Below are 25,587 nucleotides of genomic sequence, written 5' to 3' on the forward strand. Positions count from 1 at the left end.
AGAAAACGGAGAAACTAAAAGTGAGCGATTCTTGTTCATCAGTCAGTCATAGGCTCGCGGCTACTGGTTATCGCTCACTTTGGGTCATTATCGCTCACTTTGGGTCATTGGGTCATTATCGCTCACTTTGGGTCATTATCGCTCACTTTGGGTCATTATCGCTCACTTTGGGTCATTGGGTCATTATCGCTCACTTTGGGTCATTGGGTCATTATCGCTCACTTTGGGTCATTATCGCTCACTTTGGGTCATTGGAACGATTTTGTGAGCGATAATTGTTCCGTCTATAAGCCCCTTTATCGGTGTTTCTTCAGATCAGTTTAAAGGGAACCGGTCACCATCTATAAGCACTACAAACTATATGATGGTGCTCTTATGGCGGGTCCGAGGAGTCTGGGGATGCAGTTGTATAGTCACCCATGGAAGCCGTCGCCAGCTGCCTCATGTCTGCAGCTGTGTGTGCGCACTCCAATAGAGATGTGCTGCAAAGGTGAGTCCACAGGTGAGCCGGGTGAGGATAAACACTACATCCTTGGACTCCTTAGACCCTGGTCAATGAGCACCATAACTTAGTTTGGAGTATAAATCACACATAGTGGAGACGGTGCGGATTTTCCATTGATTTTGGTTTAGATCTGCAGCTGACTTCTCCCTTTCAGTGATGTCAGCTGCGGATCTGCGCCAATGGTGTAAATTTTGATACAGAAATGACGCCGATTTTGGTGCATATTTTCTACTGTGGAAACTCCACACCATTTCTGCCATGTGTGAACATACCCTAAGCCTGGGTTCGCACAGGGCGGATTTGCTGCGGAATTTCACTGCAGCAAATCCGCCTGTGGCTGCTAATCCTGGATTTAGCCAGCCATCTCGTCCACACGGGGCGGCAAATCTGTCACTGCAAAGCCGGCGCTGCGGCGCAGATTCCTGGGACGCAGCATGTCCATTCTTTTTATTTTGTCTGCTGCGGCCGCGCTCTCCTCCATGGGAGAGCCGGCTGCAACAGAAAAGCATGTGGCGAAGCATAATGTGCCGCGGGTTTTGAAGCTGCGCTTTCCCAGTGGAAATCTTGCGGTTTTTCGCTGCGGCAAAACCGCAAGATTTCCGCCGAGAATACAACCCGTGCGACCCCAGCCTTACAGTGTGACCCCAGCCTTATAGCGTGACCCCAGCCTTATAGCGTGACCCCAGCCTTATAGTGTGACCCCAGCCTTATAGCGTGACCCCAGCCTTATAGTGTGACCCCAGTCTTACAGTGTGACCCCAGCCTTACAGCGTGACCCCAGCCTTATAGCGTGACCCCAGCCTTACAGTGTGACCCCAGCCTTACAGCATGACCCCAGCCTTACAGCATGACCCCCCGCCTTATAGCGTGACCCCCCGCCTTATAGCGTGACCCCAGCCTTATAGCGTGACCCCAGCCTTACAGCGTGACCCCCCGCCTTACAGCATGACCCCCCGCCTTACAGCGTGACCCCCCGCCTTATAGCGTGACCCCAGCCTTATAGCGTGACCCCAGTCTTACAGCGTGACCCCAGCCTTACAGCGTGACCCCAGCCTTATAGCGTGACCCCAGCCTTACAGTGTGACCCCAGCCTTACAGTGTGACCCCAGCCTTACAGCGTGACCCCCCGCTTATAGCGTCACCCCAGCCTTATAGTGTGACCCCAGCTTTATAGTGTGACCCCAGCCTTATAGTGTGACCCCAGCTTTATAGTGTGACCCCAGCTTTATAGTGTGACCCCAGCCTTACAGTGCGACCCCAGCCTTATAGTGTGACCCCAGCTTTATAGTGTGACCCCAGCCTTACAGTGTGACCCCAGCTTTATAGTGTTACCCCAGCCTTACAGCGTGACCCCAGCCTTATAGTGTGACCCCAGCCTTATAGTGTGACCCCAGCTTTATAGTGTGACCCCAGCCTTACAGTGTGACCCCAGCCTTACAGTGTGACCCCAGCTTTATAGTGCGACCCCAGCCTTACAGTGTGACCCCAGCTTTATAGTGTGACCCCAGCCTTACAGTGTGACCCCAGCCTTACAGTGTGACCCCAGCCTTATAGTGTGACCCCAGCCTTACAGTGTGACCCCCCCGCCTTATAGCGTGACCCCAGCCTTACAGTGTGACCCCAGCCTTACAGTGTGACCCCAGCTTTACAGTGTGACCCCAGCCTTACAGTGTGACCCCAGCCTTACAGTGTGACCCCAGCTTTACAGTGTGACCCCAGCCTTACAGTGTGACCCCAGCCTTATAGTGTGACCCCAGCCTTACAGTGTGACCCCAGCCTTATAGTGTTACCCCAGCCTTATAGTGTGACCCCAGCCTTACAGTGTGACCCCAGCCTTATAGTGCTGATGGGTTGTGACAGGCTCCCTTTCATCAGAGTGTTCAATGCTTAGATACATCATTTCTACTGCCAGAAGGTGATAGTGGGAAGCGAATCAGACAAATCCCGGCCCACAGCCTGCAGATCCACGCGGATCCTACTGATCTTCTCACTCGTTAACCTGTTTATCTTTAATTTGGCAATTGTGTTATTTTATGAGTTTAATCATTAGGAGGGAATAAATGTGGCAGCCGCCAAACCAATCATCGCTCAAAGCTTCCTTTCATCTCCTACAAAGCCTTGTCCTGTGCCAAGAGCCTGAGGGCGCAGTTGGACAAGCCAGGGCGAGGCGCAAACATGGCACTAAGACATAAACCCCAAGACAATGCAATTACCTTATTGTTCCTTGTGAACTATTAACTCCTAATGCCAGTCTGCAGCTCCGACACATCAAGGCGTGCGGAGTGTATGTACACAAATGGATAGGGGATAACTATGTGATCAGTGGGGTCTGACGGCCGGGACCCCTACCAATCACGAGAAGAGGGAACAGCGGCCACATGTGCTCACTACTGCTTCACTCCTCTCAATGGGTCGGCATGATAGCGGAGTGCTGTACTCGTCCAGCAGTCACGTTAAAATGAGCGTGCAAGCATGACCGCAGCTCCATCATTTGGTGAACTTACGGGTCCTCGTTCTCGTGATTGTTGCGGTCCCAGTGGTAGGAAAACTCTTCTTAAATGACTTTCTGTACTCTACAAATATCCATGTTCTTTGTACTAGGTTTTATATTTTATACCCCTCCCCCATCATGCGATAGGTTGTATTATTACAGGTAAGTTCCTTTAGCCCAATCAGAGGAAATAAAGGGTGTTTTCTGCCTCCCTCCGTTCCGCCGCTTCCAGGTGACATTTCCAGCTCTCCAGGATGGCCGATGCAATCTTTAGCCTACCTAATTCCCATAGTGCACTGATAGGGTTACACTACTGTGTACCTGTTTTCTTATTGGTCAGGGCTTCTCATGTGATCAGCATTGGCCAATCAGAGAACATTGCACAAGATGTAGGTAGTCAGATAATTGCTGCCGTCATCTTGGAAAAGCAAAAACAGGCCTAGAAATGGAGGACTGGAAGAGCTGCAGAGAAGAACCACTGGAGGTAATATACCCGCTCTGCAGGATTATACCCCAGAACCGGAGGGTCACTGCCAGAAAAAAGATGAACTACCCTGCAACCACCAGATTGAATGAAGAGCTGCACTCACATGTACGACTTCAATGGGGCTGACGGAAATAGCGGAGTAGGAGCGCTCCGCTGTCTCTGGTAGTTCCATTGAAATTGAAAGAAGCGGCACCGCACATGTGTGCCCATCACTACCTCACTGGGTACAGCGGTGGGTGCAGCAAGCTGGCAGTGAGGAAAAGAGGAGGACAAAGGACCGCCGCTCAGGATCAGTGGGGGTCTCAGGGATGAAACCACCACCAGTCAGACGTTTAACCCTCGCCTGCGGCACAATGAGCGTTAGGAGCTTCTAGGCAAATATCAATAACTAAAACCAAGAATATTGTCTCACTTTGGGCTTCTTCACACCAGCCTGTCTGTATACTGCGTTTTAATGGGTTCATTCTCACTTTCATTCTCAAGGCTGGCTTCACACGAGGGTAACTGCAAAAACACGGGCGATAGCGGGACTTTTGGCGCAGTGAAGGTGGCGCTATCATGCGTGTATCGGCGCATTTTACTGTACCTTCTGTGCTGCCAGTGTCGGTTCACATCGCCGTGGGAAGGCTGCACACCCGTAATTAGTCCCGGTGTGTTGTTTCCACTACAAAATTGCGCAATTCATAGACTCCTTCGGTGCCTTTAGTGCGCACCAAAATTGAGCATGCTGCGGTTTTTATTTTGTGCACAAATGCATGCCCAAAAGCAAAAGTGAGAAGGAACCCATTGAAAACAATGAGCTCTATCCTCTGGGCACTGCGGGCACAAACACGCCCGTGTGAGGCCGCCATAACACATAGCATCGCTGATGTTAGGACACAGCTCCGTACCCTGAATGTGGCCTCCTACAATATAACATATGTGATCAGCTTACATCCCGCGTGGCGCTGCGCCGCTGTCCGTATCTCTGCTGCGTTACTAATGTGTTATCAGAACCTTGAAATCACCCGTACAAAGGTGAGCGTATTCAATAACAAGGAGTCCTGCTAATTATCGTTTATCACATGATCATTAGGAACCAACGAGCTCATAAAGTATTGTGCTTGGTGAATCGTATCCCGAGACCAGAGGGTCACCAGTAATAATATGACCTGACAGAGAAGAGTGTAGAACATGGACTGGTCGTGTCAAAAACAAGTGCCGGACTATCAGATTGTCTAGGTTGTGGAATACTAGAATAAAGGTGCATTTAGACACAAAGATGATCGCTCATAAGATGGCTTTAGATCGATCGTTTTTCCATAAACTACTAATTGTTACTAATGCCTATTAGTACCAATTAGTAGCCTGTGAGCCGGCGGGAGTTGAATTCAGGGAACAGACCACCCGCTGTTCTCTAAATACATCCCCCTTGTTCTGCTCCCTGGGCAGAACACAGCGTGCGGTCCGTCTTATCAGCTGTTCTGCAGAGGGATAGATTTCATGCTAAACTGAAATCCACCGTTCAGCAAAAAAGTGAAAGCTGGCACATTTACACCCAACGATTATCACTTATCACTGGGCCTTAAAGGAATCTGACTGCATCGAGGTTATTGGAATGGGCATTTCTGGGGTTCCCGTTGGGCAAACCGCTTTAAAGCAACTTTAGCATCGGGTATCCTGATATAATCATATTGGATCAAGGAAAAACCTTCCCATCTGTGATCGGCTTCTGTCAGGGTACGGCGATTAAGAACAGTTCCTACTGACCCCAATTCTGCAGCTTCCTCGCTGACAGCTGAGTCCACTTTGGCTTTGGAGCGTTGTAGACCTGATGGAGAGACGGACATGGTAAGATGGGGGGAAATGCAGTATTTACAATGACTGGAGATGCCAAGTTGTGTTATTAGCGCATCCACAAGATGAAAGGCTGATCTAGTCCTGCTCACACATCTGCGGGTGTGGAACAATGTGCGGTATAAAGGTACCGTTACACTGTGTGACTGCTGGGCACAGAAGCCATTCTAGCGACTACTGCTCTGTGCTGTTACATGGGAGCAGTAGGGTGTCAGAGAATGGGCGCAGAATCGCCTCCAATCACTGCAAGCGGGCAGTCGCTGAGAGATTGCGCAATTTGTGAGAAGTCACTTAGTAGTTGTTCCACTTCAGCTCAGCGGAATAGGACAACTAGCGACCTCTCCGCAACTTCTCACTCTGTGCCCTGTCGCGGGCCGTGCTTACACGAGCCGACAGTCGCTATAATCGCTATCAGCCCGTCTGAAGGTACCTTTAATGTAGGTAATTCCATGTGCGCTAAACACTAAGGCTGTACACATCCCTCTCCTGTCATTGACTTCAGGCCAATACCGGACAGCCGCCAACAAACCCACAGCAGAACAATGGGTTCTCAGACGTTAAAGGTACACAAAAAAAGTTTCTATTCACTGACATTGAGAAGAGAACTTGTTGCTTAAAGGGAACCAAGAGTAACGTTTATCACCTATCTGCAGGATAGGTAATAAGTCTGATGGGCAGGGGTCTCACTGCAGAGGACCCCACTGACCTTGAGAACAGGGATCCTGTGTTCTCTTCTGCTGTCGCCGCACCCAGCCATAGTCACGTCAGACTGAATGGAGCAGTGTTCACACATGAGCAGCACAGCTCCATCCAATTCAATGGGATTGACAAGAATAGTCGAGTACAAGCACTTAGTTGTCCTGGGTAGTCCCATTGAAAAACGAATGAAGCAGCACAGCACAAGCGCGACCACCACTCCATTCAACCTCCTTACTGTGATGGGTGCAGTAAGCCCGCAGTCAGGAGAAGAGGGCGAAACGGGACCCCGTTCTCAGGATCAATGGGGTTCTCAGCGGGGAGACAACCTCCGATCAAATTTTTATCACCTATCCAATTTTTGCCATTGCTAGTCAAAGCAAAGAACAGAAATAACGCACTGCAGTACAAGAGTACTGTAGTGTATTATCTGAGCAATCATAGAATCACAGGTTCAAGTCCACAATAGGGACATAAAAAATGTTTAAAAAAAAAAAATTGCAAAAAACATTAAAAAGAAAAGCAGAAATAGGGAGCCAAAATGCCCTTCTCCCCCCCAAAAAAACAATAAAAATGAGCAAGAAAGTCATGTGTATCCCAAAATGGTACCAATAACGTCACACAAAAAAACAAGCTGTCGCAGAGCAGCACTATGGAGAAATAAAAATGCTCTGGGTCTTTGCAGTAATGTCCAACATCTTATTAATTGGAGATGGAACTGAAGGATTGAGGGGCAGCGGGCACTTAGAGGACCCGTAGGATCTCCTGACAGGACTATTTTAGGGTGACTACCCACTACAGTTTTTTTTTCACTGTGAAATTCGCACTGTGATTTTGCGTGATCACGATTTTAACATTACAAGTCCCATAGACCCCTGCAGAAAAAAAACACGCAGGGGTCATGAGTAAACTCATGAGAAAAATTGTGACTTTACTGCGATTTTCTTGCTGCGATATCACGGAGGAGCCCCTAAGGAGCTCCATGGATTGAAAACTAAAAATGGCTCTTGGAATGCGGCAACGCAAGTCTTAAAAAATAATATTTTTTTTTTTTGTACAAAACATACTAAAACTGTTTCCAGGTGACCTTGGGGTGCCGCCCCCTCTGGATGATGAGGCTTCAGCAGCGCCACAACCCTCCTCTATGCAAAGTGTTATGTCAATAGACGTGGTGAAGATGCGGTGACTGTACCTGACGCAGCAGATACTCCTCCTCCGCCGCAGTGATGTATTCCGGGATGTAGTAGGCGGCGCGAGGAGCCTAGGAGGAGAGATGACACTTTAGATTAGGCCAGTTAGCTGCCGCCCTACAGCCTAAGACCTGCTAACTACTCCGTAATGAATGGCGCTACCATGAAGATGCCGCACCATGGCCCATCCAGACAGCTGACTGGTGGGGGTGCTGGGAGCTAGACCCCCACTAGTCTGATATTGACTGTACCTGCCCTTGGGATAGAATCACTATTTAAAGGGGTTTTCTAGGTGGAAACTATTGATGACCTATTCTGAGGCCCAATGTCCACCGCAAATTAGAATTGTGGAATCTGCGCGGTCCAGAAAACAAATTGCAGCATGCTTCATTTTGCAGCGGTTCCCCCATCATTGGAGGCAATTAATTCAATTGCGGACAGGCAGCAGATTCCGGACGGGTAAGCACTGTCCTCGGCTGTGAGCAGGGTTGGATTCACGCCCGTAGACATGAGGCCTTAGGATAGGTCATCAATAGCAAATCAACAGAGGTCTACTATGAACCAGCTGTTAAGAAGCTGCAGCAGACAGCCAGAATGCCGTCTGTTCAGCGGTGGCCTGGTTTTGTATTGCAGCTGTCTCCTACTTGGTAAGCCCCTTTAAGTCCCAGATAACTTCTTTAAAGGGTCTACAGGCCAATTAGGGCATAAACACCATCATAGAGGGGGTCTACCACTCTGGAGACCCTCTAGGAGCCAGTGTTCAGCAGTGTGTTACATGGGTGGCCATTCTTTTGAGTGCTGCGCTCAGCATGTAACGCTAATGTAGGGGCAGCCGAAATTTACTGGTGAAAACCTGTGTGTCGTGGGTGCGAAGGCCCCATACCCGCTGGTACCAGGCGACCGCAGGGGCCACTTTTAGAGAGGCTAATCATCTCAGCAGCCACATTTTTAAAGTGGATGTCTGTGAGAAGCCCTTCTAAGGGATATAGGCAGCAGCAGAAATACAAACATTTATGCAGAAGACCCCCAGAAACACGACAACTGCAGCCGGCTGCTAAAAGCACTGATACCTTGTCTAGAAGGAAGTTTTCCAGGTCCGCCGCAGAGATATTGGCTTGCATTTCCGCAGCCTGTAGGGAGGAAGGTGGATAGACAGGTTACAGATCTTATAGATGACTATATACAGTAAGCAGAAGGTGTGGGGTTTACCGAATAATGGAATCCCTTAGATGGTTACTGAGGTTACTTTATTGATAATGTGTAATACAACCTGAGGTCAGTTTGGACTCATACAAGCGCTGAATGGTGACTACTGGAATATTAGACCACTCGGCATGTAATAACTCTTCAAGCCCCGGTAGACATAATGACTGTGCTGGCCAGGGAAGATGCTCCGGAAACCGGACATAGCGAGCCGCATGGATAGGGACATTATCATCCTGGACAATCCCATCAGGAAATAATGTCTGTATCATTGGTGGACCTGACCAGCCGAAATGTCCATACTGTCCTTGGCAGTGCCTCTCCCTTTTATGAGGACGGTGGGTACTGCGCCATACCATGAGATGGCCACCCAAAACCTGACGGATCCACCACCATGCCTGACTGTGAGAGGCCTACAGCCGGGACGATAGGCCTCCATTGGGGTCCAGTGGGAATAAACACACCTTGTGGTGAGAAATCACATAAAGGAGGATTCGCCTCCCCAAACCGCATGTTTCCAGTCATCAGCAGACCGGGATCGCTGTTTGTGGCCCCATTGTAGTCGTCTTCATGTATCGGATTGTGTAACCAGCCGTTTGTGATTTTGATAAACCCATGTATGTATGGAGCAGAACCAAAGATGTCATGCAGCTACTATTTCTTTGGTTGCCATTTGAAACTGTAGGTAAAGTCGCCTGGTGTAAGCGCCGAGTCATGGCTGACTCCAAGGGTGACGGCACATCGTGATATTTTCTAGGCAGACTGTTTTTGCGGGGTGGTTTGCCATTGCCTTCCCAGTCATATTTACCCCCCACCAGGCTGGGTACTCATATTACCAACCTCAGAAGGATGAAAGGCTAAGTCAACCGTGAACCGGCTACCTGACCCAAGCAGGGATTGAACCTGCAACCTTCAAGTCATGAGCAACTATAACAACTGTGCAATGGACAGACTCAGTTTTGCTACATTAACATACATTGTAATCCTGTAACTCGACCCGATAACCCGTCAAGTACGGTTGTGTCCCCGGAATGGGTGCATGTCTTGGCTGTACAATGTACGGTGCTGTCCCCGGTATGGGTGCATGTCTTGGCTGTACAATGTACGGTGCTGTCCCCGGTATGGGTGCATGTCCTGGCTGTACAATGTACGGTGCTGTCCCCGGTATGGGTCTATGTCCTGGCTGTACAATGTACGGTGCTGTCCCCGGTATGGGTGCATGTCCTGGCTGTACAATGTACGGTGCTGTCCCCGGTATGGGTGCATGTCCTGGCTGTACAATGTACGGTGCTGTCCCCGGTATGGGTGCATGTCTTGGCTGTACAATGTACGGTGCTGTCCCCGGTATGCGTGCATGTCCTGGCTGTACAATGTACGGTGCTGTCCCCGGTATGGGTGCATGTCCTGGCTGTACAATGTACGGTGCTGTCCCCGGTATGGGTGCATGTCTTGGCTGTACAATGTACGGTGCTGTCCCCGGTATGGGTGCATGTCCTGGCTGTACAATGTACGGTACTGTCCCCGGTATGGGTGCATGTCCTGGCTGTACAATGTACGGTGCTGTCCCCGGTATGGGTGCATGTCTTGGCTGTACAATGTACGGTGCTGTCCCCGGTATGGGTGCATGTCCTGGCTGTACAATGTACGGTGCTGTCCCCCGGTATGGGTACATGTCTTGGCTGTACAATGTACGGTGCTGTCCCCGGTATGGGTGCATGTCTTGGCTGTACAATGTACGGTGCTGTCCCCGGTATGGGTGTATGTCTTGGCTGTACAATGTACGGTGCTGTCCCCGGTATGGGTGCATGTCTTGGCTGTACAATGTACGGTGCTGTCCCCGGTATGGGTGCATGTCTTGGCTGTACAATGTACGGTGCTGTCCTCGATATGGGTGCATGTCTTGGCTGTACAATGTACGGTGCTGTCCTCGATATGGGTGCATGTCTTGGCTGTACAATGTACGGTGCTTTCCCCGGTATGGGTGCATGTCTTGGCTGTACAATGTACGGTGCTGTCCCCCGGTATGGGTACATGTCTTGGCTGTACGATGTACGGTGCTGTCCTCGATATGGGTGCATGTCTTGGCTGTACAATGTACGGTGCTTTCCCCGGTATGGGTGCATGTCCTGGCTGTACAATGTACGGTGCTGTCCCCGGTATGGGTGCATGTCTTGGCTGTACAATGTACGGTGCTGTCCCCTGGTATGGGTGCATGTCCTGGCTGTACAATGTACGGTGCTGTCCCCGGTATGGGTGCATGTCCTGGCTGTACAATGTACCGTGCTGTCCCCGGTATGGGGGCATGTCTTGGCTGTACAATGTACGGTGCTGTCCCCGGTATGGGTGCATGTCCTGGCTGTACAATGTACGGTGCTGTCCCCGGTATGGGTGCATGTCCTGGCTGTACAATGTACGGTGCTGTCCCCAGTATGGGTGCATGTCCTGGCTGTACAATGTACGGTGCTGTCCCCGGTATGGGTGCATGTCTTGGCTGCACAATGTACGGTGCTTTCCCCGGTATGGGTGCGTGTCCTGGCTGTACAATGTACGGTGCTGTCCCCCAGTATGGGTGCATGTCTTGGCTGTACAATGTACGGTGCTGTCCCCGGTATGGGTGCATGTCCTGGCTGTACAATGTACGGTGCTGTCCCCGGTATGGGTGCATGTCCTGGCTGTACAATGTACGGTGCTGTCCCCGGTATGGGTGCATGTCTTGGCTGTACAATGTACCGTGCTGTCCCCGGTATGGGGGCATGTCTTGGCTGTACAATGTACGGTGCTGTCCCCGGTATGGGTGCATGTCTTGGCTGTACAATGTACCGTGCTGTCCCCGGTATGGGGGCATGTCTTGGCTGTACAATGTACGGTGCTGTCCCCGGTATGGGTGCATGTCTTGGCTGTACAATGTACGGTGCTGTCCCCGGTATGGGTGCATGTCCTGGCTGTACAATGTACGGTGCTGTCCCCGGTATGGGTGCATGTCTTGGCTGCACAATGTACGGTGCTTTCCCCGGTATGGGTGCGTGTCCTGGCTGTACAATGTACGGTGCTGTCCCCCAGTATGGGTGCTTGTCTTGGCTGTACAATGTACGGTGCTGTCCCCGGTATGGGTGCATGTCCTGGCTGTACAATGTACGGTGCTGTCCCCGGTATGGGTGCATGTCCTGGCTGTACAATGTACGGTGCTGTCCCCGGTATGGGTGCATGTCTTGGCTGTACAATGTACCGTGCTGTCCCCGGTATGGGGGCATGTCTTGGCTGTACAATGTACGGTGCTGTCCCCGGTATGGGTGCATGTCTTGGCTGTACAATGTACGGTGCTGTCCCCGGTATGGGTGCATGTCCTGGCTGTACAATGTACGGTGCTGTCCCCGGTATGGGTGCATGTCTTGGCTGTACAATGTACGGTGCTGTCCCCGGTATGGGTGCATGTCTTGGCTGTACAATGTACCGTGCTGTCCCCGGTATGGGTGCGTGTCCTGGCTGTACAATGTACGGTGCTTTCCCCGGTATGGGTGCGTGTCCTGGCTGTACAATGTACGGTGCTGTCCCCGGTATGGGTGCATGTCTTGGCTGTACAATGTACGGTGCTGTCCCCGGTATGGGTGCATGTCTTGGCTGTACAATGTACGGTGCTGTCCCCGGTATGGGTGCATGTCTTGGCTGTACAATGTACCGTGCTGTCCCCGGTATGGGGGCATGTCTTGGCTGTACAATGTACGGTGCTGTCCCCGGTATGGGTGCATGTCCTGGCTGTACAATGTACGGTGCTGTCCCCGGTATGGGTGCATGTCTTGGCTGTACAATGTACCGTGCTGTCCCCGGTATGGGGGCATGTCTTGGCTGTACAATGTACGGTGCTGTGTCCGGTATGGGTGCATGTCTTGGCTGTACAATGTACGGTGCTGTCCCCGGTATGGGTGCATGTCTTGGCTGTACAATGTACCGTGCTGTCCCCGGTATGGGGGCATGTCTTGGCTGTACAATGTACGGTGCTGTGTCCGGTATGGGTGCATGTCTTGGCTGTACAATGTACGGTGCTGTCCCCGGTATGGGTGTATGTCTTGGCTGTACAATGTACGGTGCTGTCCCCGGTATGGGTGCATGTCTTGGCTGTACAATGTACGGTGCTGTCCCCGGTATGGGTGCATGTCCTGGCTGTACAATGTACGGTGCTGTCCCCGGTATGGGTGCATGTCTTGGCTGTACAATGTACGGTGCTGTCCTCGATATGGGTGCATGTCTTGGCTGTACAATGTACGGTGCTGTCCCCGGTATGGGTGCATGTCCTGGCTGTACAATGTACGGTGCTGTCCCCGGTATGGGTGCATGTCTTGGCTGTACAATGTACGGTGCTGTCCCCGGTATGGGTGCATGTCCTGGCTGTACAATGTACGGTGCTGTCCCCGGTATGGGTGCATGTCTTGGCTGTACAATGTACGGTGCTGTCCTCGATATGGGTGCATGTCTTGGCTGTACAATGTATGGTGCTTTCCCCGGTATGGGTGCATGTCCTGGCTGTACAATGTACGGTGCTGTCCCCCGGTATGGGTACATGTCTTGGCTGTACGATGTACGGTGCTGTCCTCGATATGGGTGCATGTCTTGGCTGTACAATGTACGGTGCTTTCCCCGGTATGGGTGCATGTTCTGGCTGTACAATGTACGGTGCTGTCCCCGGTATGGGTGCATGTCCTGGCTGTACAATGTACCGTGCTGTCCCCGGTATGGGTGCATGTCTTGGCTGTACAATGTACGGTGCTGTCCCCGGTATGGGTGCATGTCCTGGCTGTACAATGTACGGTGCTGTCCCCGGTATGGGTGCGTGTCCTGGCTGTACAATGTACGGTGCTGTCCCCAGTATGGGTGCATGTCCTGGCTGTACAATGTACGGTGCTGTCCCCGGTATGGGTGCATGTCTTGGCTGCACAATGTACGGTGCTTTCCCCGGTATGGGTGCATGTCCTGGCTGTACAATGTACGGTGCTGTCCCCCAGTATGGGTGCATGTCTTGGCTGTACAATGTACGGTGCTGTCCCCGGTATGGGTGCATGTCCTGGCTGTACAATGTACGGTGCTGTCCCCGGTATGGGTGCATGTCCTGGCTGTACAATGTACGGTGCTGTCCCCGGTATGGGTGCATGTCTTGGCTGTACAATGTACCGTGCTGTCCCCGGTATGGGGGCATGTCTTGGCTGTACAATGTACGGTGCTGTCCCCGGTATGGGTGCATGTCCTGGCTGTACAATGTACGGTGCTGTCCCCCAGTATGGGTGCATGTCTTGGCTGTACAATGTACGGTGCTGTCCCCGGTATGGGTGCATGTCCTGGCTGTACAATGTACGGTGCTGTCCCCGGTATGGGTGCATGTCCTGGCTGTACAATGTACGGTGCTGTCCCCGGTATGGGTGCATGTCTTGGCTGTACAATGTACCGTGCTGTCCCCGGTATGGGGGCATGTCTTGGCTGTACAATGTACGGTGCTGTCCCCGGTATGGGTGCATGTCCTGGCTGTACAATGTACGGTGCTGTCCCCGGTATGGGTGCATGTCTTGGCTGTACAATGTACCGTGCTGTCCCCGGTATGGGGGCATGTCTTGGCTGTACAATGTACGGTGCTGTCCCCGGTATGGGTGCATGTCCTGGCTGTACAATGTACGGTGCTGTCCCCGGTATGGGTGCATGTCTTGGCTGTACAATGTACCGTGCTGTCCCCGGTATGGGTGCATGTCTTGGCTGTACAATGTACCGTGCTGTGCCCGGTATGGGGGCATGTCTTGGCAGTACAATGTACCGTGCTGTCCCCGGTATGGGGGCATGTCTTGGCTGTACAATGTACGGTGCTGTCCCCGGTATGGGTGCATGTCTTGGCTGTACAATGTACGGTGCTGTCCCCGGTATGGGTGCATGTCTTGGCTGTACAATGTACGGTGCTGTCCCCCAGTATGGGGGCATGTCTTGGCTGTACAATGTACGGTGCTGTCCCTGGTATGGGTGCATGTCTTGGCTGTACAATGTACGGTGCTGTCCCCGGTATGGGTGCATGTCCTGGCTGTACAATGTACGGTGCTGTCCCCGGTATGGGTGCATGTCTTGGCTGTACAATGTACGGTGCTGTCCCCGGTATGGGTGCATGTCTTGGCTGTACAATGTGCGGTGCTGTCCCCGGTATGGGTGCATGTCTTGGCTGTACAATGTACGGTGCTGTCCCCGGTATGGGTGCATGTCTTGGCTGTACAATGTACCGTGCTGTCCCCGGTATGGGTGCATGTCTTGGCTGTACAATGTACGGTGCTGTCCCTGGTATGGGTGCATGTCTTGGCTGTACAATGTACGGTGCTGTCCCCGGTATGGGTGCATGTCCTGGCTGTACAATGTACGGTGCTGTCCCCGGTATGGGTGCATGTCTTGGCTGTACAATGTATGGTGCTGTCCCTGGTATGGGTCTATGTCTTGGCTGTACAATGTACGGTGCTGTCCCCGGTATGGGTGCATGTCTTGGCTGTACAATGTACGGTGCTGTCCCCGGTATGGGTGCATGTCCTGGCTGTACAATGTACGGTGCTGTCCCCGGTATGGGTGCATGTCCTGGCTGTACAATGTACGGTGCTGTCCCCGGTATGGGTGCATGTCTTGGCTGTACAATGTACGGTGCTGTCCTCGGTATGGGTGCATGTCTTGGCTGTACAATGTACGGTGCTGTCCTCGATATGGGTGCATGTCTTGGCTGTACAATGTACGGTGCTGTCCCCGGTATGGGTGCATGTCCTGGCTGTACAATGTACGGTGCTGTCCCCGGTATGGGTGCATGTCTTGGCTGTACAATGTACCGTGCTGTCCCCTGGTATGGGTCTATGTCCTGGCTGTACAATGTATGGTGCTGTCCCCGGTATGGGTGCATGTCTTGGCTGTACAATGTACGGTGCTGTCCCCGGTATGGGTGCATGTCTTGGCTGTACAATGTATGGTGCTGTCCCCGGTATGGGTACATGTCTTGGCTGTACAATGTACGGTGCTGTCCCCGGTATGGGTGCATGTCCTGGCTGTACAATGTACGGTGCTGTCCCCGGTATGCGTGCATGTCCTGGCTGTACAATGTACGGTGCTGTCCCCCAGTATGGGTGCATGTCCTGGCTGTACAATGTACGGTGCTGTCCCCGGTATGGGTGCATGTCTTGGCTGTACAATGTACGGTGCTGTCCCCGGTATGGGTGCATGTCTTGGCTGTACAATGTACGGTGCTGTCCCCGGTATGGGTGCATGTCTTGGCTGTACAATGTACGGTGCTGTCCCCGGTATGGGGGCATGTCTTGGCTGTACAATGTACGGTGCTGTCCCCGGTATGGGTGCATGTCTTGGCTGTACAATGTACGGTGCTGTCCCCGGTATGGGTGCATGTCCTGGCTGTACAATGTACGGTGCTGTCCCCGGTATGGGTGCATGTCTTGGCTGTACAATGTACGGTGCTGTCCCCGGTATGGGTGCATGTCTTGGCTGTACAATGTACGGTGCTGTCCCCGGTATGGGTGCATGTCTTGGCTGTACAATGTACGGTGCTGTCCCCCAGTATGGGGGCATGTCTTGGCTGTACAATGTACGGTGCTGTCCCCGGTATGGGGGCATGTCTTGGCTGTACAATGTACGGTGCTGTCCCCCGGTATGGGTGCATGTCCTGGCTGTACAATGTACGGTGCTGTCCCCGGTATGGGTGCATGTCCTGGCTGTACAATGTACGGTGCTGTCCCCCGGTATGGGTGCATGTCTTGGCTGTACAATGTACGGTGCTGTCCCCGGTATGGGTGCATGTCTTGGCTGTACAATGTACGGTGCTGTCCCCGGTATGGGTGCATGTCCTGGCTGTACAATGTACAGTGCTGTCCCCGGTATGGGTGCATGTCTTGGCTGTACAATGTACGGTGCTGTCCCCGGTATGGGTGCATGTCCTGGCTGTACAATGTACGGTGCTGTCCCCGGTATGGGTGCATGTCCTGGCTGTACAATGTACGGTGCTGTCCTCGATATGGGTGCATGTCTTGGCTGTACAATGTACGGTGCTGTCCCCGGTATGGGTGCATGTCTTGGCTGTACAATGTACGGTGCTGTCCCCGGTATGGGGGCATGTCTTGGCTGTACAATGTACGGTGCTGTCCCCGGTATGGGTGCATGTCTTGGCTGTACAATGTACGGTGCTGTCCCCGGTATGGGTGCATGTCCTGGCTGTACAATGTACGGTGCTGTCCCCGGTATGGGTGCATGTCTTGGCTGTACAATGTACGGTGCTGTCCCCGGTATGGGTGCATGTCTTGGCTGTACAATGTACGGTGCTGTCCCCGGTATGGGTGCATGTCTTGGCTGTACAATGTACGGTGCTGTCCCCCAGTATGGGGGCATGTCTTGGCTGTACAATGTACGGTGCTGTCCCCGGTATGGGGGCATGTCTTGGCTGTACAATGTACGGTGCTGTCCCCCGGTATGGGTGCATGTCCTGGCTGTACAATGTACGGTGCTGTCCCCGGTATGGGTGCATGTCCTGGCTGTACAATGTACGGTGCTGTCCCCGGTATGGGTGCATGTCTTGGCTGTACAATGTACGGTGCTGTCCCCGGTATGGGTGCATGTCCTGGCTGTACAATGTACAGTGCTGTCCCCGGTATGGGTGCATGTCTTGGCTGTACAATGTACGGTGCTGTCCCCGGTATGGGTGCATGTCCTGGCTGTACAATGTACGGTGCTGTCCCCGGTATGGGTGCATGTCCTGGCTGTACAATGTACGGTGCTGTCCTCGATATGGGTGCATGTCTTGGCTGTACAATGTACGGTGCTGTCCCCGGTATGGGTGCATGTCCTGGCTGTACAATGTACAGTGCTGTCCCCGGTATGGGTGCATGTCTTGGCTGTACAATGTACGGTGCTGTCCCCGGTATGGGTGCATGTCTTGGCTGTACAATGTACGGTGCTGTCCCCGGTATGCGTGCATGTCCTGGCTGTACAATGTACGGTGCTGTCCCCCAGTATGGGTGCATGTCCTGGCTGTACAATGTACGGTGCTGTCCCCGGTATGGGTGCATGTCTTGGCTGTACAATGTACGGTGCTGTCCCCGGTATGGGTGCATGTCTTGGCTGTACAATGTACGGTGCTGTCCCCGGTATGGGTGCATGTCTTGGCTGTACAATGTACGGTGCTGTCCCCGGTATGGGGGCATGTCTTGGCTGTACAATGTACGGTGCTGTCCCCGGTATGGGTGCATGTCTTGGCTGTACAATGTACGGTGCTGTCCCCGGTATGGGTGCATGTCCTGGCTGTACAATGTACGGTGCTGTCCCCGGTATGGGTGCATGTCTTGGCTGTACAATGTACGGTGCTGTCCCCGGTATGGGTGCATGTCTTGGCTGTACAATGTACGGTGCTGTCCCCCAGTATGGGGGCATGTCTTGGCTGTACAATGTACAGTGCTGTCCCCGGTATGGGTGCATGTCCTGGCTGTACAATGTACGGTGCTGTCCCCGGTATGGGTGCATGTCTTGGCTGTACAATGTACGGTGCTGTCCCCGGTATGGGTGCATGTCTTGGCTGTACAATGTACGGTGCTGTCCCCCAGTATGGGGGCATGTCTTGGCTGTACAATGTACGGTGCTGTCCCCCGGTATGGGTACATGTCTTGGCTGTACAATGTACGGTGCTGTCCTCGATATGGGTGCATGTCTTGGCTGTACAATGTACGGTGCTATCCCTGGTATGGGTGCATGTCTTGGCTGTACAATGTATGGTGCTGTCCCCGGTATGGGTGCATGTCCTGGCTGTACAATGTACGGTGCTGTCCCTGGTATGGGGGCATGTCTTGGCTGTACAATGTACGGTGCTGTCCCCTGGTATGGGTGCATGTCCTGGCTGTACAATGTACGGTGCTGTCCCCGGTATGGGTGCATGTCCTGGCTGTACAATGTACCGTGCTGTACCCGCTATGGGGGCATGTCTTGGCTGTACAATGTACGGTGCTGTCCCCGGTATGGGTGCATGTCCTGGCTGTACAATGTACGGTGCTGTCCCCGGTATGGGTGCATGTCCTGGCTGTACAATGTACGGTGCTGTCCCCGGTATGGGTGCATGTCCTGGCTGTACAATGTACGGTGCTGTCCCCGGTATGGGTGCATGTCCTGGCTGTACAATGTACGGTGCTGTCCCCTGGTATGGGTGCATGTCTTGGCTGTACAATGTACGGTGCTGTCCCCGGTATGGGTGCATGTCCTGGCTGTACAATGTACGGTGCTGTCCCCGGTATGGGTGCATGTCTTGGCTGTACAATGTACCGTGCTGTCCCCGGTATGGGGGCATGTCTTGGCTGTACAATGTACGGTGCTGTCCCCGGTATGGGTGCATGTCTTGGCTGTACAATGTACGGTGCTGTCCCCGGTATGGGTGCATGTCCTGGCTGTACAATGTACGGTGCTGTCCCCGGTATGGGTGCATGTCCTGGCTGTACAATGTACGGTGCTGTCCTCGATATGGGTGCATGTCTTGGCTGTACAATGTACGGTGCTGTCCCCGGTATGGGGGCATGTCTTGGCTGTACAATGTACGGTGCTGTCCCCCGGTATGGGTGCATGTCCTGGCTGTACAATGTACGGTGCTGTCCCCGGTATGGGTGCATGTCCTGGCTGTACAATGTACGGTGCTGTCCCCGGTATGGGTGCATGTCTTGGCTGTACAATGTACGGTGCTGTCCCCGGTATGGGTGCATGTCCTGGCTGTACAATGTACGGTGCTGTCCCCGGTATGGGGGCATGTCTTGGCTGTACAATGTACGGTGCTGTCCCCGGTATGGGTGCATGTCCTGGCTGTACAATGTACGGTGCTGTCCTCGATATGGGTGCATGTCTTGGCTGTACAATGTACGGTGCTGTCCCCGGTATGGGTGCATGTCCTGGCTGTACAATGTACAGTGCTGTCCCCGGTATGGGTCTATGTCCTGGCTGTACAATGTATGGTGCTGTCCCCGGTATGGGTGCATGTCTTGGCTGTACAATGTACGGTGCTGTCCCCCAGTATGGGGGCATGTCTTGGCTGTACAATGTACGGTGCTGTCCCCCGGTATGGGTACATGTCTTGGCTGTACAATGTACGGTGCTGTCCCCGGTATGGGTGCATGTCTTGGCTGTACAATGTACGGTGCTGTCCCCGGTATGCGTGCATGTCCTGGCTGTACAATGTACGGTGCTGTCCCCCAGTATGGGTGCATGTCCTGGCTGTACAATGTACGGTGCTGTCCCCGGTATGGGTGCATGTCTTGGCTGTACAATGTACGGTGCTGTCCCCGGTATGGGTGCATGTCTTGGCTGTACAATGTACGGTGCTGTCCCCGGTATGGGTGCATGTCTTGGCTGTACAATGTACGGTGCTGTCCCCGGTATGGGGGCATGTCTTGGCTGTACAATGTACGGTGCTGTCCCCGGTATGGGTGCATGTCTTGGCTGTACAATGTACGGTGCTGTCCCCGGTATGGGTGCATGTCCTGGCTGTACAATGTACGGTGCTGTCCCCGGTATGGGTGCATGTCTTGGCTGTACAATGTACGGTGCTGTCCCCGGTATGGGTGCATGTCTTGGCTGTACAATGTACGGTGCTGTCCCCCAGTATGGGGGCATGTCTTGGCTGTACAATGTACGGTGCTGTCCCCCGGTATGGGTACATGTCTTGGCTGTACAATGTACGGTGCTGTCCTCGATATGGGTGCATGTCTTGGCTGTACAATGTACGGTGCTGTCCCTGGTATGGGTGCATGTCTTGGCTGTACAATGTATGGTGCTGTCCCCGGTATGGGTGCATGTCTTGGCTGTACAATGTACGGTGCTGTCCCTGGTATGGGGGCATGTCTTGGCTGTACAATGTACCGTGCTGTACCCGCTATGGGGGCATGTCTTGGCTGTACAATGTACGGTGCTGTCCCCGGTATGGGTGCATGTCCTGGCTGTACAATGTACGGTGCTGTCCCCGGTATGGGTGCATGTCCTGGCTGTACAATGTACGGTGCTGTCCCCGGTATGGGTGCATGTCCTGGCTGTACAACGTACGGTGCTGTCCCCGGTATGGGTGCATGTCCTGGCTGTACAATGTACGGTGCTGTCCCCGGTATGGGTGCATGTCCTGGCTGTACAATGTACGGTGCTGTCCCCGGTATGGGTGCATGTCTTGGCTGTACAATGTACGGTGCTGTCCCCGGTATGGGTGCATGTCTTGGCTGTACAATGTACCGTGCTGTCCCCGGTATGGGGGCATGTCTTGGCTGTACAATGTACGGTGCTGTCCCCGGTATGGGTGCATGTCTTGGCTGTACAATGTACGGTGCTGTCCCCGGTATGGGTGCATGTCTTGGCTGTACAATGTACGGTGCTGTCCCCCAGTATGGGGGCATGTCTTGGCTGTACAATGTACGGTGCTGTCCCCCGGTATGGGTACATGTCTTGGCTGTACAATGTACGGTGCTGTCCTCGATATGGGTGCATGTCTTGGCTGTACAATGTACGGTGCTGTCCCTGGTATGGGTGCATGTCTTGGCTGTACAATGTATGGTGCTGTCCCCGGTATGGGTGCATGTCTTGGCTGTACAATGTACGGTGCTGTCCCTGGTATGGGGGCATGTCTTGGCTGTACAATGTACCGTGCTGTACCCGCTATGGGGGCATGTCTTGGCTGTACAATGTACGGTGCTGTCCCCGGTATGGGTGCATGTCCTGGCTGTACAATGTACGGTGCTGTCCCCGGTATGGGTGCATGTCCTGGCTGTACAATGTACGGTGCTGTCCCCGGTATGGGTGCATGTCCTGGCTGTACAATGTACGGTGCTGTCCCCGGTATGGGTGCATGTCCTGGCTGTACAATGTACGGTGCTGTCCCCGGTATGGGTGCATGTCTTGGCTGTACAATGTACGGTGCTGTCCCCGGTATGGGTGCATGTCTTGGCTGTACAATGTACGGTGCTGTCCCCGGTATGGGTGCATGTCTTGGCTGTACAATGTACGGTGCTGTCCCCGGTATGGGGGCATGTCTTGGCTGTACAATGTACGGTGCTGTCCCCGGTATGGGTGCATGTCTTGGCTGTACAATGTACGGTGCTGTCCCCGGTATGGGTGCATGTCCTGGCTGTACAATGTACGGTGCTGTCCCCGGTATGGGTGCATGTCTTGGCTGTACAATGTACGGTGCTGTCCCCGGTATGGGTGCATGTCTTGGCTGTACAATGTACGGTGCTGTCCCCCAGTATGGGGGCATGTCTTGGCTGTACAATGTACGGTGCTGTCCCCCGGTATGGGTACATGTCTTGGCTGTACAATGTACGGTGCTGTCCTCGATATGGGTGCATGTCTTGGCTGTACAATGTACGGTGCTGTCCCTGGTATGGGTGCATGTCTTGGCTGTACAATGTATGGTGCTGTCCCCGGTATGGGTGCATGTCCTGGCTGTACAATGTACGGTGCTGTCCCTGGTATGGGGGCATGTCTTGGCTGTACAATGTACGGTGCTGTCCCCTGGTATGGGTGCATGTCCTGGCTGTACAATGTACGGTGCTGTCCCCGGTATGGGTGCATGTCCTGGCTGTACAATGTACGGTGCTGTCCCTGGTATGGGTGCATGTCTTGGCTGTACAATGTACGGTGCTGTCCCCAGTATGGGTGCATGTCCTGGCTGTACAATGTACGGTGCTGTCCCTGGTATGGGTGCATGTCCTGGCTGTACAATGTACGGTGCTGTCCCCGGTATGGGTGCATGTCCTGGCTGTACAATGTACAGTGCTGTCCCCGGTATGGGTGCATGTCCTGGCTGTACAATGTACGGTGCTGTCCCCCGGTATGGGTGCATGTCCTGGCTGTACAATGTACGGTGCTGTCCCCCAGTATGGGTGCATGTCCTGGCTGTACAATGTACGGTGCTGTCCCCGGTATGGGTGCATGTCCTGGTTGTACAATGTACGGTGCTGTCCCCCAGTATGGGTGCATGTCTTGGCTGTACAATGTACGGCGCTGTCCCCGGTATGGGTGCATGTCTTGGCTGTACAATGTACGGTGCTGTCCCCCGGTATGGGTGCATGTCCTGGCTGTACAATGTACGGTGCTGTCCCCGGTATGGCGTTGAAAACGCCACGTTAATCGTAAAAAGCGCCCTGGTGAGAGAGGCCTAATTTGACGCTGTGTCCTCTGCAGTGTTTTCCCTGCACGGCGGCGCCATCAGCTGCCCACTTTACACCAGAACTGCAGCAGAGCTCCATTCAAGTTCTGCAAACATCGGGGGGACTGGGGCGCCGCTGTTGAAAGAAAATCAGTGAATGGACACAGAGTGTAATCAGATCTACAGCTCCTTCATTGTCAGGGCCGTCAGGGGTCCCAGAGGTCAGACTTACACCAATCATGAAGTGATGGCATATTGTTAGGACTGTACACTGAACAGATTTCTACAGTAAGCAGACAGTTCTGTTCACACCATAGTGGCCACGCTTGGTACTGCAGGCCAGGTTCTCATTGCTTCCTGCAGAAATAGGTTCAGTGAGCGGCTGATCGGTCAGGGTCCTGTTCCATCGGACGTCTTCCATTCTACTACTGATGACCAATCCTGACGATGGCTTACACATGGACAATTCTTTTAACCACCTGTATGCAGGTCTATGGAAACAATGAACTCCAAGCGATGGACACTCCCTTCCGATGGCTTCCCCGACTGCTTTGCTCCATTACACCTAGTTTACACGGGCGTATTAGTGCAGTGTATTACATGTGTAATACGGTCAATAGAACACACTGATTTCAATGGGTTCCTTCACATGTGCGTACTTTGTCACGCGATTCGCGGTTGTATGACAAAATACATGCAGCACGTCATATTTTGGGGCGTTCAAACGAACGGGCGAGCAAACCTACGTATTTACACAGCAGAACAACGGGCCCTTCTGTGCAAGTGTGAATATGCTGCGTATTTACGGGCACAGAAACCGCTGCGTAAAGTATTCCAGGGGGCGGAATCGTCGCGGGGACGCCATTTGGGGTGGCGTAAATGTGCAGTGTATTTCTGTGACGCATCCGTCCGTGTGCCCCAGCCCGTACCTGGTGATACACCCCACTGACATACGCCCGCGTGATACACAGGGAGAGCGGGGTGCCGCCTCATCCACAGCAATCGGGATAGTGAGCAATGACATCACTAATCCTGCATATAATGACTGTTACTGTGCAGCATCCTGCGCTGGCCGCCATGTTGGGGCTCATTCACATCTGCGTTTCGCTTTCTGTCTCTCCGTTCTGTTTCTGAAGTCAACGTTCCGACGGATTTCCTGTTTCTTCAATGGATTCTCAAAGACACAGAAAGCAGACGGAACGTCGTCAGTTTTCTCCCGTTTCATCAGGTTTCCGTTCTTTTAACTGACCAATTACGCCGCTCTCACACGTTCAGAAACCGCTGCTCGAAATCGCATTTTTACCGCAAGTTTGAACACTCGTCACGGCATCTGACAGCACTTTATAACGCACATCATCATTGTGGAGGCGCGCTACAATAGAGCAGACGGCGCTCGCACATCGCAGCGTTAGAAACGCAGGACTGCAGGCCCCAGTGAAATCAATGGCGGTAGTGTACCGCGGTCAGCCTGGCGCTAATCGTGGTGAAAAGCGGATAGTGCGAGGGCGACCGCGGCGCGGTACACAGCGCTGTTTGTGCCGCTGAAACCCAGAAGCCTAATAAAGCGAAAACAACGGGAAACGCTTCAGGGCTCCAAAGACGGAACCCAGAGATGGAAAGCGCCGACGCAGATGAGGAGCCCGGGCGACGCCTTCATCGCAGACCGCCATTAAAATCACGATAACGCAGCAAGCTGCGCTACTTTGTCTCAGAACGCGGCTTGGGGCGTAACGGAAGCCGGCTGGACCCCAGTAAAGTCAATGCGGTCTGTTTGGCGCCGTTCGCTTCCGTCCTGCGATGCAAAGCGCTTTGTTTTCTGCATTCATGAGAGAACAGGAAACTCTAATGAGAAGCCATTGTAGCCGCAGTGATTAGAGAGAAGGCTGTTTAACCACAGACTACAGGGCTCCCATCTGTGGCTCGCCTGCAAAACTACAACTCCCAGCATGCCCGAGTTGTCGTTTTACATCAGCTGAAGCCTTATCGTCTTACAGCGACCAACATATACTCTAGTATCTAGAAATGAACGCACTACCTTTCCCAGAAGCCTGTTCGTGTATTCACTTCCGGGGTAAGTGTCATGGATTGATAGCCGATTTAGCCAATCAGGGCAGGGAAAGAAGTCCCTCGGCTAAACGAATGAGATTGCGAGTAAAGGCAGGGGGCGGGACCAGGCATAATGGCGGGAGTCTCCTCATAGAGTCAGTGTTGTGGTGTGTGGAAGTACATGCACTGTGCCCAGAGGGGAAAAACACACTAAACATCCTTTCAATTTGACAGACATTTGCAATGCAACGTGCTAACTATTGTTCTCTGTTATCAGCCATTTGAGGCAGGGGACATTCAGACTATTGCAGTATTCAGTAGGATCACTGACATGAAGTCCAATCACTCCTGCCCGCCATGATAACTGCTTCAGCTTACTTAGATGTTGGAGAAGTCCCAGACGTACGCCTTAGGGCCGGTTCACACCAGATTAAGCGCATTTGTTGTGTATTTATGCAACTGAAATCGCGGCCGCTCTGGCGTGTTCTTGTGTGCGCAAATGTAGTGTGTTTACACGTGTAAAACCGCACAAAATGCGATTGTTCCCAGCAATGTAATAGCGAACCTCAACAACCGCACAAAATCGCACTGACTTCCGGCATTAATGCGCAGTGTATTTTGCACGTTTTTACGCACGCCCGTTTATTTCTATGGGCTTCTATAATGTAAAATACGCACTGATAGCGTGCGCCGTGTAGTTTTTCACACAATCGCTCATTCACGTAAAACTTCACTGGTGAATGAACCCATTAGAGGTATTATTGTATCTTGCCCCTCGCTTGCAGTGGCGTCACGGTACAATAATAAAATTAATGGGTTCCATTTACTGCATATTAGGTGCGCAAAAGTTGCTCATGTGAACAAGCTTTTAGGCTAACTTCACATGGGCGAGCGCGGTATGAGGATGTCGGTCCCGCCCCCATATTGCGCTCCCTACCATGTAAATTTCTTGTGGATGCAAGGCGTTTTTAT

At 52.8% G+C, this 25,587-nt stretch overlaps 1 protein-coding gene across 2 annotated transcripts in view; it reads right to left on the reverse strand.

The window, feature by feature from the left end:
• The window catches only part of ALKBH6 (alkB homolog 6), a 30,767-nt gene extending 6,125 nt beyond the window's left edge, over positions 1-24,642 (reverse strand). Inside the window, exons 1-4 of one of the 2 annotated variants that reach the window (XM_066581955.1) lie at positions 24,605-24,642; positions 8,276-8,335; positions 7,208-7,276; positions 5,233-5,293 (exon numbers count right to left, since the gene is read on the reverse strand). In XM_066581955.1, the coding sequence (XP_066438052.1) occupies positions 5,233-5,293; positions 7,208-7,276; positions 8,276-8,326 (181 nt within the window). In that variant the 5' untranslated portion in view covers positions 8,327-8,335; positions 24,605-24,642. Of the gene's footprint in view, positions 1-5,232; positions 5,294-7,207; positions 7,277-8,275; positions 8,336-8,414; positions 8,431-24,604 lie in introns of those variants that run through there. The other variant, XM_066581956.1, reaches the window with a different exon arrangement.
• Positions 24,643-25,587: the final 945 nt, after the last annotated feature.

Source organism: Eleutherodactylus coqui, chromosome 10 (assembly GCF_035609145.1).
Source record: "Eleutherodactylus coqui strain aEleCoq1 chromosome 10, aEleCoq1.hap1, whole genome shotgun sequence".
NCBI classification, from domain to species: domain Eukaryota; kingdom Metazoa; phylum Chordata; class Amphibia; order Anura; family Eleutherodactylidae; genus Eleutherodactylus; species Eleutherodactylus coqui.